The 14,169-nt window shown below is 45.7% G+C and overlaps 1 protein-coding gene across 3 annotated transcripts in view; it reads right to left on the bottom strand.

Annotated features, from left to right (window-relative positions):
* Nucleotides 1-208: 208 nt before the first annotated feature.
* The window catches only part of LOC144719795 (spectrin beta chain, non-erythrocytic 1-like), a 52,065-nt gene continuing 38,104 nt past the window's right edge, over nt 209-14,169 (bottom strand). For 2 of the 3 annotated variants that reach the window (XM_078595992.1, XM_078595994.1), the window contains 21 exons: nt 13,759-14,097; nt 13,271-13,473; nt 12,947-13,037; nt 11,030-11,176; nt 10,480-10,743; nt 10,136-10,360; nt 9,893-9,982; nt 9,483-9,761; nt 9,230-9,360; nt 8,831-9,035; nt 8,324-8,698; nt 7,904-8,148; nt 7,633-7,771; nt 7,416-7,500; nt 6,214-6,410; nt 5,907-6,034; nt 5,632-5,689; nt 3,538-3,776; nt 2,944-3,117; nt 2,508-2,550; nt 209-1,452 (listed from right to left, as the gene is read on the bottom strand). In XM_078595992.1, the coding sequence (XP_078452118.1) occupies nt 1,255-1,452; nt 2,508-2,550; nt 2,944-3,117; nt 3,538-3,776; nt 5,632-5,689; nt 5,907-6,034; nt 6,214-6,410; nt 7,416-7,500; nt 7,633-7,771; nt 7,904-8,148; nt 8,324-8,698; nt 8,831-9,035; nt 9,230-9,360; nt 9,483-9,761; nt 9,893-9,982; nt 10,136-10,360; nt 10,480-10,743; nt 11,030-11,176; nt 12,947-13,037; nt 13,271-13,473; nt 13,759-14,097 (3,855 nt within the window). In that variant the 3' untranslated portion in view covers nt 209-1,254. The remainder of the gene's footprint in view (nt 1,453-2,507; nt 2,551-2,943; nt 3,118-3,537; nt 3,777-5,631; nt 5,690-5,906; nt 6,035-6,213; nt 6,411-7,415; nt 7,501-7,632; nt 7,772-7,903; nt 8,149-8,323; nt 8,699-8,830; nt 9,036-9,229; nt 9,361-9,482; nt 9,762-9,892; nt 9,983-10,135; nt 10,361-10,479; nt 10,744-11,029; nt 11,177-12,946; nt 13,038-13,270; nt 13,474-13,758; nt 14,098-14,169) is intronic. The other variant, XM_078595993.1, reaches the window with a different exon arrangement.

Raw genomic sequence — 14,169 nt, 5'->3', positions numbered from 1 at the left:
CTGCCTGTCTCAAAAAAACTCTGGTCACAAAACATATTTTTGTAGACACCACAATGCACCCTATGCCCTCAACATCAGTGTCCCCCTACTCTGGTCCCACACGGACTTGAGAGTTATCCTACAGTGCGTACACGAGCAACCTGTACAATGTTTGCACTGTGTTTAAAATGGGTTTTACACTAACAAAAGAAGTGACCAATGGGAATAATTTGGTAGGCTGATTAAGTTTATTAACATACTTTGAATGGATACAGTTGAAAAATGTTTAACAAGAAGTGCAATAAAACAACAAAGAAGACTTACTTATGTATATAATCTGGTACCCTAATATGGCAAGCTTTACAGGATAAGTCGCTTACATGAAGTTCTAGTTGGTATGTCTTTACTACACATATATTGGAAAGTCAATAAAATTGAAGGTCCTCGAACGACATTCAGAACAAACCTAAAGTAGTACTCCGTTGTCAGTTTGCTATATGGTACGCCTTCTCTTATTCATCAATTACCAAGGAATAATCTTACATGTACACAAGACAAAAGCTGGGGTCTGCTTCCAGGTGAAATGAATATATTAGCAAGCAATCCCTCTCCCGTCCAACGCAATTCTTCATGTTTTATTGTGTGGGGGGGGGGGTCACGAGGGGAGTTTAAATAGCACGTTATCAAATCATGCTGTCGACAGTATGGCCAGAAATAACGGCTCATTAAATGGCAGAATGCTTACAATAATAATCATCATCACAACATGGTAATTTGCATCCTCCTTGTTTTTCATAAGCTTGCATAAACTGTAGTGATTAAAACCATATTTTAAATTGGTCCAGTCATTTTTGTCCAGTATAGGAATGATAAAAAGATTGTAATACAATAAAATGAGAAAAACCTATCTAATAAAATATTCCAAAAGAAACACACCCTACTACCCTTCTAAAAAGCTGCCTCACAGTAAATGTCATTACCGTAAAGAACTAATTAACTCTTAATCACAGTAAGGAAACGTTCCATGACATAGCTACACCACTGCATGCTGACTTTTTATGTCGTGTTCGGTCTACAACCAGCGATAACAAAACTGCCCGGTTCATCCTACATTAACGTCTTATGTATGAGGGCTACCCTACGCCCGCTTTATCAGCCGTAAAAATCGTTATTTGCAAAACACTGTTCCAAAGTTGTAACTAACAGTAGTGACCTTCATATTCCCGTGTACACAACGGATCGACGTGCAGAGCCATGCGGCCGGCAATGTAGCGTCTACTTCTTCATCTTAAGGAAGCTAAACCTTTTCTCCCGATCCTTCTCCTTCTTCTCAGGGCTGGTGGCTTCGCTAGGAGGGCCTGACGGCATGGTCTTGGAGCGCATGGGCGCCTGGCTGTCTTGGCTGCTGGGCGAGCTCGAGTCCCGGCTCGAAGCTGCTGCCTTGATGCTGTGTATCCAGTTGGCCATCTCCTCCTGTGGGCCGATACACACACGTCGGTTTGTGAAACGGGGGTTGTCTCACACCCCAGCCACTAAGACCTATGCAACCGTATTGCCTTCTATCCAGTGACTTGCATGTTCAGGGTTAGTGGATCACAAGCTGTGAGGTTGCCAGAAGATGACAGGACATCAATGGATGCAGTACACAGATGTATTCACTCAATTGGGACCCTGTGGATTGAATATATCTGTGTGATGTTGAGAATGTCATCCTTTTGAATGCATGGGTTTTAGTTACTCTGGTGTCCTCCCACATGCGAAAAACGCACTGAGAGAATTGACCAAACATCTCACTGTAGCCAGCACTCTCCTAAAAAAGTCTTGAAACTTGGAGACTTTCCTGGACAAGTAAGGGCATTTAGTCTGCATTTCAGAATACCTGCGGGCCAAATGAGGTGGCGCCTGTAAGTGGTGGTACAATACAGCAAGCAGGTTGCTGATCTATCTGTATGTAGTACATGTATCCTTGACTCAAATGTGGGTTTTTTCTAATGTGCAAATACACGTGCTTGCCACAAATGAACCACAATACCTTACTGATCTCGTCAAGGAGCATAAACCATCAAGCGAACTCCGGTCACCCTTGCAGCGGCTTTTGGCTGGTATATTTAACAAAGACAGTGACTGCATCACATGCTTTCAGATGCGCTTCTGCAGCTGTCTGGAATGTTCTTCCTTCTGATATCAGGAAGCCACTGGGAGCTATGCACTTTTAAATCTAGATTGAAAATACAATTATTTAGAACTGCTTTTGTGTTTAGTTTGTTGTCCATTCGCCGCACCTTTGATTAGCACAGTTGACTACGTACGGTGCAAAAGAAGTTCAACATACATACATAGATACTCTGTTAATGTAACTTACTATCCAGAGAATGATAGGGTTTTAATTCAGCATAGGCAAGAACACGTTGTAAAGTGGAGAAAAACCTGATGTGCTGAAGCAAGAAGCTCTGTTAATTAATAATCTCTTGTCTCACCATACCATTCACATTAACATATCCCCTTAATATTCCAGATGTATTACTCACATCATCTTTGGCCTGAAGCAGGTATTCATTTCCATCAGGAAGCCTGGAAAAGTAGAATTAAAAAAAACATTACATTTTCATGTAAATATATATTCAGGCACTCAAATTGTAAAAAAAACAGCAGCATAATGTGAAGCAACATTTTGTGCGCAAACTCGTGCTGTTGATGCTTTATGGCCTTTCCACAGACAACAGAGGAAAGCCTTCTCTAGTATGACGCACACATTCTTCTCAGCTGATGGGGGTCCAACATCAACTGGAGTGGACGTTAATATTTCTCTCTCTCTCGTGAAACACGGACACAATGAACCTCTCATCTCGCTCACGAGCTCTGCCTTACGAGATGGTACAAACAAGATGGACAGAGCTCTTCTTGGTGGTGTTGTGGGGTCAGCCCTGTGATTATTCTTCACGGCAGGAAATGAATGACACTTACTTAAGTCTGAGCACGTGCTTCTTCTTCTTGTAGTCCGAGGCAACGTCGCACACCGCGTTGGCCAAATTGACGGGGATTTCATTATGGTAGGTGTTTCCAGTGTTCATGTTCTTGGAATCCTTGTAGAATCCAAATTCTTGGTTGTGCAGCACGCAGTACAGTGTGTGCCAAGACCTAACAATGAAGAAAACATTTTACTTATTAAAATGAATGTAAAAACACCCATGGTCGTTACAGCTATTAATATTTCAATTTGACAAATGAATCTACAATTCACTCTTGCTATGCATAGGTTAACGTGGTGTGTGGTTTCTGGGAGTGCTAACATTTGCCCCCGAATGAAATGTGTTTGTACACATTAAGAAGGCCAAACAAATAAATCTCCTTTCACATGTACCATTAGTCACCCCCTCCACACCATTGTGTTACTGTGTATTCAGCAAATGTCTTGGAATTGGCCGTCCCATTGCAATGCATACATACCCGTGTACATTCCACTGTAGTTGAAAACATAACATAGGCTAGCAATGAAACATTTAATTCCCAGCCAGTATGCAGATGTAGGAGATGCAGGAGGCTGGCATTGGACCCTACCTGCTGGAAGCCTTCTTGTTATGCGACTCCCACTCGTGTTTTCGCAACAGGAAGCCTTCTTTGCGGAAGGCTGATCCCTCCTCGGCCTTGCCAGGCAATGTGGACACGGACTGAGAATGCAGCGTGTGGGGCTTCCGAGGGTCGGACGATGGCGATGGCTCCGGGGTCAGCTTCCTCGCACCGTCTGCCTCGTTGTCGCCATTGCCGTTCACTGATGGATCCAGCATGTTGGAGCCCTGCTGGAAAGATGCAGCATGCATGTTACCAAACGAGCTCGAGAGATGTATTGGACAAGGGGTTTGCAGCACCCGGTAAGTGGCAAACACTTTCAAAGAGTGTGATCTTTGAGGGGCAAGCATGTTGAGCATTTCTTCTGTCATGTTTCAAAGCACGACTATGGGCATCTTTAGGAGTTGAACTCATAATGATACCCGCAGTCGTGCATGGCAAATGCTTAAAAGGAAAAATGCTCAACACGCAGTCAAACTCGGTTGAGTGGCTGAGAAAACACACACGTTAAACTTAAGGTACATTTTTCCCAAAAATATTACCATTTTTTATTTTACCATATTTCCCCAGCATTAGTTTAAAATATGTACACAAAGGAGCAACTATTGCTGTCAGATTATTAATCTTCGATCTGTTAAATATAAGTCAATGAATATGATCATAATCGCATTTAGACACTAGAGCTGTACACATCCTAATAAATGTGCATCCATCATACACGTCAAACACGTGCAGGGGAGCACATCAACCCAGACACTCCAACATGCACGGTGCGCAGTGCAGATCAAAACAAGCAGAGTGGCACACAAGGTAGGCACACACCTGCCACTGCATGTTAGCGTAGGCAATTCTGTTTATAAGCATGAAAAGCATTGTACAAATATTTGTATACAAAGGCCACTGCATACAGGGGCTAAATGGCGCAGTAAATGATGGGGAGCACTGCACACTATGATGCACGTTTACCCAGTGATGAGCGCCTGAGCCAAGCGATGTGCCCTCGCAGCGAGCAGTCGCTCCCTGCAGAGACCCTACGAGTGTTCTGCTCTGGTTCATGCACCATGCCCCCAGGCTACAGTATTTAAAATGATCCCTTTGTCAAAAAAGTAATTTGACAAAAGCAGCCTTTTGAATTATTGATAACCTTTTTATTTTGGCATTTAACACGCGACTCGAGTGCTGTTCGGATAAAGGACGCCTTTTGAATCGCGTCCATTTTACATGATGAATATGTATAAGAAATCTTGCATGTGTTGTATCAGAATTAATTTAAATAAATAAATATGCAACAGGGTGTAATCTTTAATTGATCAGTGTGCATATTGTGTTTTAACGAGGCATACTAGAATGGGGCAATGATATTAGTATTTTATTATTTCAAGGTCTTTCAAAAATCTCCATTAAAATTAATTCAATGATAATTCGCATTTTCCATGACGATTAATTAACATATAACCACGACGATGGAAACATGTTCAAGTGTAATAGCATATGCGCATAATTAGAATACGTATTACATACGTTATTTAACTATTAAACAAGTATTACCTCCTGTGCTGCTCATCTGGTCATGTTAAATGTTCACGGTTCAGAGTCCAAGCGAACCGTGAGAAACATTTGTTAAAAGCAAAAACTGTGTGCGAATGATTAAGCGGGAGTGACTTGGTTAGTGATGAGCCCAGCCTTTAATCAGATGTTAGTGACAATGCTATCCTCATCCAACACTCGCTTTAATAAGGAAGAACGTAACGTTATACACAAGTAGGCTTCATTTCCAAGTTGTATCACACACATGCAATGATTTAAATATGACAACAGTACGTGTTCTGCATTATCAATAAAAATACGAGCCACAGAGCAGTTACTTTAAAAAATGTTAATACGTGAGAATATTTAAACAAGAAATAATGTCATATAAGCAACAATGTAACGTTCACAACTCTGCAATCCCTTTATTTTGTAAATACAAAATATCATAAATATCTTATACTTGCGTGTTTAAATGGCAAAATTGCAATGCTATCTCTATCTGTTCTGGTAATAGTGGTGGTGTGGCATGTAGTGCCTGGACCAGTAAGGACTGACCCTGGGTGATTCTTGGTCGGAAGAGATGCCGTTTTGTGTGACGTCTTGCGTTCGTATCCTTTAGGGAAAATGAAAAAAATTGGAATGATCATGTAGTGTAAAATTATTTATTACTAACTTTGTTAACATCTTCCATACCAAATATTGCATGCTGCCAAGTTATATAAAAAAACGCAATGAAAACCAAAGAGACACTGGATTTAAAATAACTTAACATTACCGACGTGACTAATCTGTACCTGAAGTGTGATAATACCTCGTAGCGGTTAACACACCTTTGTTGTTCAGCTCTGATCTGATCTTCGAGTTTCTTGGCTTCTAACTGAGCCTGTAGTTCCTGCTGCTGCTGCTGCTGCCTCTCCTCCTCTTCCTTCTGTTGTTTGCGCAGCTCCAGGAGTTCCAGCTGATGAAGTGAGAAAAGGGGGTGCAACATTTTGAAAATGTAACCACTGCCGAGTAGCATTATCAGCAGCAACAACAGCCGGCGAAGAAACCTCCAGAGGGGATGGGGGGGGGGAGGGTTGCGAGGAGGAGGAGGGGGGGGATCAGGCACGGCCAAGCCACGTGCGTCTTCCCACTCACGGTGGTGTGCTTCTCGAGCACGTTGAATCGCTCGTCCCATGTGGAGACAGACTTCTCAAAGGCCTCGTGGCGCTTGAGCAGCTGCTCCACCTCGTCCACGCTCTCGCCGACCTCCTGCGTGGTGATGTGTGGCTCCTGGGCCAGCAGCCAAGCCTCAGCCACCCCCGCGTCGCGTGCAAACTGGTGCACCTCGAGGACTGTCGGCAGCATTGGCATACGTGAGTCTCCGTGAGAACTCGCAGATCAACCGCGAGATAATAATTTGTTTAAAGGCACGAATTAAACGTCTCATTTAGTTATATGTAACAACGCTTTTTGTCAATCTATTGCCGTGTGAAAGCCTGTCCACACCTCGCAGCCGTCGGGGGGGTTACTCGAAAATGCGTCATTGGGTGGTGACATGGCCTGGCGGAAGCGCGTTCGCGACTTGCTGCAGAGGTTCACGGTTCATATAATGAGGGGCCACCCTGGTTATTACTGCAGGTGTATCAACCGTAAAATTACTCATCGTTTGCTTCACAGTGGACGCTAAAGATCCAATGATGCCATTTGCAAGGGTAGGCCATTTGTGTGCCGGCATCATAGTCCAAATGTTTAATATTTCCTGGAAATTACTCAGTTGGAATGTACAAAAGAATCATTACCCCCCCTACTGCAGAACTTGGCAAGACACTCCTGAAAAAGTCATGGGACTCGGAGAGGCTTTCCTGGGTAAATGCGCATTATAATAAGAATAAATAATAAAAAGTACTGGTTGTTGAATATCAAGAGCATAGTTATGGCAGTATAGAATTATGAATACAAGAACTGATTATGCCGCAGTAACCTCTGCTGCCCACAATGTAGCCTCGCATTCTGGGTAGTTTTGTCATATGCCCCATTCAATTACTTTTAGCTTACCTTTGTAGAAATAGTAAAGGAAACAAGTATCTGCCATAGTATTGTAAAACGTAATTTCCACCATTGCTTCAGGACCATCAATACATATAAACACCACCAAACATTAATTCTGAGCAAGGGGGACATTTTGATCTTGAGTAACCAAAAACATTTCCAGAAAGTACTTTTTAAAACATTATTGTACACTTGTAAAGGGCAACGTAATACTCCATGACATCCACATATAATTCACTTTCGTTTACTGCAAGTAATAAACGTGAATGTGTCAGGTGATACGAACGCGAGTGCACTGAATTACGTACTCAGTTTGAGCCAGTGGGCTCTGTCCTCCCACTTGCTGACCATCTCCTTTCGCTTGTCAGTCAGCTGACCAAGTTTCTCTTTTATCTGATGGGGAGGGAGATTGATTCAAGCTTTTAAACAGAAATTAAAGAACCCCATATGAATTACAATCATGTTCATCATTGTTACCCAACTGACTAAAGTACATTGGTGTCTAAATCGATGTTTGGTGTGTACCTCGTCTGTTGCGTAGTGTTGACGGGCTAGTAGAGATTTCCCAAGCTCAATGACGGTCGTGAAGTTGTCATTCCGGGTGTCAATTTCCGCCTTAATTCCCTGGTGGTTGTTCATCAGCAACTCGACTGAAGAGACATCCCTACAAAAGCACATTTATGCCTCTTGAGAAAAGAACAGAAAAACTCCCCCGGTTCCACAGACGATGACAAATAATTATCAATGTTTGTTTTAACAAGATTTGCATTTTAATTTGCGATGCCATCGCACTAACCTCGGCTTCTCCTGGGCGTTGATCTGCCGGATTGTGTTTTCCATCCAGAGCATCAGGTCCCGCACGAGGCTGAAGAAGCGGAACTTCTCGCCAGTGTCGGCTAGCCGCAGCTTGCGAGCCTCACAGGCATCCAGCAGCCCCTTCCAGGCGGCCACCACCTCTTCCTCCCGCCGCTCGATGTCCTCCACTTTCTCCCCTGCGTAGCTTCCTCTCAATCTCTCCGCATCCTCCTGCAGCACCTTCACCTGCAGGAGAGAAGAGTACAGGGTGTCGCTTCTTGCCAGGTGTAAAAAAAACAACTTAACTAAGCACAATTCAGTTTAACAAACTGTTATTTTCTTTCTCCAGCTGCTTTATTATTAGTTTTGTCCCACTTTCAATGGTACCGTTGGCCCTTAAACGCTGATGAGATGGACGCACCTGCACGCCGAGTGCCTGGATGTCGTTCTCGAAGGTGGTGTGCTTGCGCTGTAGGCTCTCCACTGTGTTCTGGTCACGGCCCAGCTCCTCAGGCAGCTGCATTTGCTTCTCGTTGATACGAGACAGCACCTCACGTGCGTCGTGATTGAAGCGATGCAGCTCATACGAGGCGGCCAGCATCTGAGTGCGTGTGTCGATGAGCTCCAGGAGGTCGGCCCATGCCTCATTGAGGCCATCCTTCCAGTCAGCCACCGAGGCGGAGTCCGAGTGGCCAGCCTCGATCAGCGCGTCTGCGATCCTGTTCACGCTGTCCACACGCTCCTGGCCGATCGTCGCCGTGTCGCGTGCAAACTCCGCAAAACGTTCGCTCAGCATCTGCAAAGGGACACGATGCCAAAGCGAATCAAACCAAAGAAATTAACTGTGACTGGAGAAATGAATTGCCGTTAGCCCCAGTTAAGCTATCTATGAGCCACATGAACAAATAAGCGAATGACAGCAACTCACGGTGACGTGTTCGTAGTCCTGGCCCAACTCATGAGAGCCGGCCACCACCTCGCGCTCGGCAATCCACTGCTCCAGGTCGTCCACCTCGCGGTTGAGTTGGAAAAGCTTGTGCCGCTCCTCCAGCCGCCCCCGTCGCTCCTCTGCCAAGTCCTTGAGGCCAGCGTAGAGCTTGTCCGCCTGGGACTGTCGCAGCCCAATGCGCTCGCTGCATGCCGAAAAAAGCAGGAAACTTATACGTGCCTCCTTCCAATTTAGGATATTTTTATTTCATTGTCATAAAAAGTGATATTCATATTACAGCATATCAACTAGTTTATTTTGCTCATGTTATATATTCATGGATATTGAAACTTGACAATAACTGTTAAACTTTCAATAGGTTTAGATAAAGTAAGGTACCTTTCTGGATGCCTGGAAGTGACGAGGTTGCGACTGGTTTCTGACAGCTGGTGAATAACATCCGAGTAATTCTCCACCGACTGCTCCAAGATCTGGTGCTTCTTCAGCATAGCCACGGCACTCTGCTCGTCCTGGGTGTGAAAACCAAACACGATTTCCAAGTGCATGCACACGAGCCTACGCACGTCCGTTCAAACGATCACATTACATCAAGCGGTGCTGACTGTGTGCTTTCCGCACTACCGAGCCGTACCTTGGCTTTCTCGTCGGCGATCATATAGAGCTCCTGCTCACTCATCCACGCCTCCGCCTCAGCCACATCGAAGTAGTACTGCTGGGCCTTGAGGGACTCCTCAAGCCGGATGTGGCGGTCCTTGGCCTCCACGATCATGGTGGCCCACAGCGCACGCAGGTCCTCGAGCCTTTCATGGATGGCCTCCGGGTCGACGCTGCCACGCGCAATTAAGTCTTCCCCACGGTCGCGTATGTCCTCGATGCGCGGCTCGTGACCCTGGATCTCCTTCTGCAGGTTCTGCATTTACACAGTGCCAATGTCCGCAACTGAGCAAGCCGCAATGCTATGTTGTGGAGGCGTTTGTACAAACAGCATTACAAATGACACCATCTCAACCGGTGGCAATGCAAGGTTCTTCCATCAATTACCTGGTTTTTCTTGATGAGCAGTTGGACGGTTTGAAGATTGTTTCCGTGGTCTCTAGATGCGGCCAGTGGCATGCGCTCTTCCACCCAAAGCTGAGCACAAATTATAGTCCACAAAAAAAGGTTTTAATGGGTTTGGCAACATGTTTACGTTTACAGTTAGATATGTACCAGGTGTGTCGAGATAATTGGGCAGACATGAATGTATCTTTACTGCGTGTGTGTGTGTGTAGACGGAGCACTTACGATCTCATCCTCGAGGTCCCGGATGTACTGATGCACCTCTTTGGATGCCAGCAGCTTGTCGCGCCGCTGCTGCAAGGGCGCTAGCACCTGCTCAAAGCGGTTCTCCACCGTGAGCCGTTGGCTATCTACCTCGTCCCGTCCTTTCCCCTCCTGGCACAGCACGGTCGCTTGGCTCTGCAACTCCTCCACCTCCTTCTTCCGCACCTCCATCTGATTCTCCAGCATCTGTCAGGGGTAGCCAGCATTTTAGTTGTCTTTGCTTCGCATTGCTGTTCCTCCTGTTAATAAATAACCGCGTGCAGCGCAAGACTCGTGTTTTTGCATCACCGCTGCGGGTGTGCTACCTGTTGTTTCTTGATCAGGATGTTGACGCTGGTGAGGTCATTGCCGTGGTCGTCAGAGCTGATCTGCGACTCGATCTGATTGACCCACTTGTCCAGGTCAGCACAGCTTTGCGTGAACAGCTCTGCACGGTTTGCATCAAAGAGCCTCTGGGCCTTGAGCTGTGTGGTGTTCTCCAGCTCATCCCACAGCTCGTGCAGCTCTGACAACTTTTCCTTCACCATCGGCTCAGTCTCCGGCTTCTCCACCATTAGCTGCTGCCCTTCCTGCACAAGCGCCACCAAAGACCAATCAATCAGTTAAATACCTTAATTAAAAACAAGCTAAGGGCACATCAAGACAGTGTATTTCTAATTTGGAATTATAATGGGAACATAGATGAATAAAAAAAAACCTTCCTTATTGGACCCACTTTTCCATTTCATGCTTTTTAAATATTTACAACACATTTTTATATGAACTGTGATAGCATTAAATGCATGCAGGCGTGCGCATCGTCGGCCGGTGGCTGTCAACCCGGCGTTGTGCAACTATGAGGGGGAGGGGCCTTACCTCATCAATCTTCTCCAGCCACTCCTTGTTGGACGCCAGCTCGGCCATGAAGGCCTGGTGCTTCTGCCACTTGGTGTGCAGGTTCCGTGCCTCATCGTACGACATGTCCTGGGCTGTCAGCATCTTCTCATTGATCCACAAGGTGAGCTATGGACGAGACAACCATGGCTTTAGCACCTGTTTAAGTTAAACCTGGTGTTTTCCGAAGTCTTTGTTAACACAACCTCGGTAATGGACCACCAGGTGGCGCTCTTAACTTCTACAACAGTGGTTACAGACCTGTGATGTACGCTTTTTATTTTACCAGGTAAGGCCCACTGAGCTATACAGCTCTTTTTCAGAAGCGATCTGGCCACAAACGATAGCTCAACAAAGTGGCTTATCATGTGGAAATGTATAACAGCCAAATACTCGAAATGCATGTTTCTAAATGTGGAGGGAAAAACAGGAGGACCATGGGGAGAACATGCAAACTCCAAATATACAGGCGTCAGGTCAGGATAAAACCCACGCCCTCCTTTATACCGGGCAAAGAAGTTAAACATCTCGACACCGTGGCACCCACACCATTTTGTAGGTCCACAAGGCCCTGGGTATTGGTCTGCAGAACTATTATTATAAATTATGATTGCGCTTGCTTACCTAGGAAAGCCTCACCGAGTCTCAAGCAACAATCCAATTGATTTAGCACTTGATAGCTATGAGGGGGCGATGATAGAAATGTTAATTTCAATTGAGCAACTTGCGGTGTCATTTCTTTACGTTTGGATCACAACAAGGGCACACAATTGGCTGCTCATGCAAATCACGTCACTGGATCTTTAACGTCGACTGTGAAGCAGACCGCAACGTATTTTTAATGTTAATGCACCTGCAGTATTAATCAGGGTGGCCGCTGTTTTCAAACCATTAACCTCTGCATCAAGCGGCGAATGAGCTACCATTGCGTCTATGATATTCTACACAAAGCACCTAATTTTTGTACTGCCCGCTTATTTATATTCCGCAACAGCAAGTTCGTACATTTCATAGCCCCCGAAATTTTTTTGAGGGTTTACAGTGGTTCATACGTCCATAAAGGTTGGAACCTCTGTTACAGACACCGTCTATGGTCACCGAGTGACAACCAGAGTTTAATCATTTACATTTAACATCGTCAGTCGCCAGAACTGGCTGTGCATATCCAAATGCTAGGTGGCGCTTGCGGCTGTGTGTATCAGTCCAGTGGACCACAATTACGCAAGTCGAAGCATGGCTCTATTTAAACACTAGGTGGCGCCGACTGAATGTATTGTAGAGCATATACCACTGGATGGTAACCCTTCACAATTCCAAACACTTAGATGGCTGTTCTTGATACTGTACAGTGTGGAATGCCACATATCTGAAAACAACTGATGCTAAAAACTCGTGCTGTTGCAATCGGCCTGCCCAAAACGTGACCCGCAGGTCAAGGATGGCATTCGTCGTTGTCATACCCCACAATCCCAGTCACATGCTTGCACGCACGCACGCGCACTCATGCGGACAGAATGCACACTGTTAAAATCATTAGCGTCCTTTAAGGAGACACGCCATGTGTTCAAACCAGTTTGTCACTGAACAGCAGGCTTGCCACCGGTCCAAGTTTGACTGCCCAGATCAACGAGAATTAGCATCTGTGCTTAGGTGGCCAGGAATTGATTTGTACTGTGATCTGGTGGTTGTGTTGAACTTTATTCCAGTGTACTGCATAGTTATGGTCGACCTGGGCTGACGGGATATGTTCGGGTTCGGTCTGTGGAAAAGGTGGCAACCCTACTGAAGAGGCACATTGAACACATGAACCTTCATTGCGTTCTGTGCAACCAATCAGTACGCAAAGTTGTGAGTGTTTAAGAAATTAACGAGCTTTTCCCTATTAATCCCAGTACTCACCTCTTGGCAATCCTGCAAGAACCTCTGGAGATCTCGGTTGTCCTTGAGTCGAGCAAGAACATCTTCAGCTGTCATACGGTTCTTCTTATGCCTTTAATAGCCAAACAAAGAAAGGCACAGTAAAGCAAGGCATAGTAATGTTACAAAAATTAGGGACTGCATTGAAAGCGAAGATGAAAACATTATTAAGCACGACAATTATGTCTACCATTGGCATAAAATACATTAAAACTGCATCGTAATTTTTGTTTAACTCAAATGCATGATGTTAATGCAACACAACTGAAAAGGTATTGAATATGCAATGCTGAAGCACAGGCACACCTTTCATCGATGGAGTCCACCTTCTCCTGGATCTTGTCTGCGTATGTGTTGTCCTCGGTGAGCAGCCTCCTGCCGGTCTCCAGGGCGCCGACAATTTTTTCATCGTTCGTGTCCATGGTCGTCATGACGTCCTCGTGGTTCTTGATGGCCTCCTCGGCACTCTCCAACGTAGCCGGCATCTCAACATGGCCCAGCACGTACTCCTGCAGCGCATAAAAACCATCCTAAATTTAACAGGTAGAAACAACAGTTCCACACTGCCCACCAGGGATTATTTGTCTGTCTGTCTGTCGTGCATAGCCACGCCCTCGATTTCTATTTAATAGAGCGCTTTGGGCGGGCTCAGCACCACGTGACGCGCCGTGTGACACGGATCGTACGAATGCGCTGTCCAACCAAGTTCCTACCTGCCCACTCCGAAGAGACGTGTTAAGACCCATTCGCGCACACCAGCCGACAAAGTAACAAGACTCCCGCGAGTTACGCACCTGATTGCTAAGGAAGCCGTCTGCCTGGCGAGCATCCTTCAGGAAGGCCTGGAAGCCATGTGACTGGGACAGTAGGCTATGCCTGTTCTCCCACATCTTGTTGAGCTCATTCCAGCCCGTGTCCAGCGCCTGCAGGCGCTGGTGCAGAAACATGTACTGCGGGTCACTCTGATCGCGTGTCACCACTTCGCCCATGTCGCGCATGCGCTGGTAGTCGTCTTGATAGTTGTCGATCTCGTTCTTGATAGCTTCGTGCTGCGCCAGCAGCTTCTCCGCTTCCGGGAGCGTGTTGGGCATATCCTCCGATGCAATCGCCGTCTGAGCTTTAGACAGCCAGGTCTGCACAATTGGGAGGAAGATGAACAAGTGATTGCTTGTGCTTGTGGTGTACATAGTGCAAGTGTATTATTA

Source organism: Lampetra planeri, chromosome 7 (genome assembly GCF_965212315.1).
Source record: "Lampetra planeri chromosome 7, kcLamPlan1.2.h2, whole genome shotgun sequence".
Lineage (NCBI taxonomy): Eukaryota > Metazoa > Chordata > Hyperoartia > Petromyzontiformes > Petromyzontidae > Lampetra > Lampetra planeri.
The sequence above is the reverse complement of the archived record's forward strand: the minus strand, read 5'-3'. Positions and strand labels throughout refer to the sequence as shown.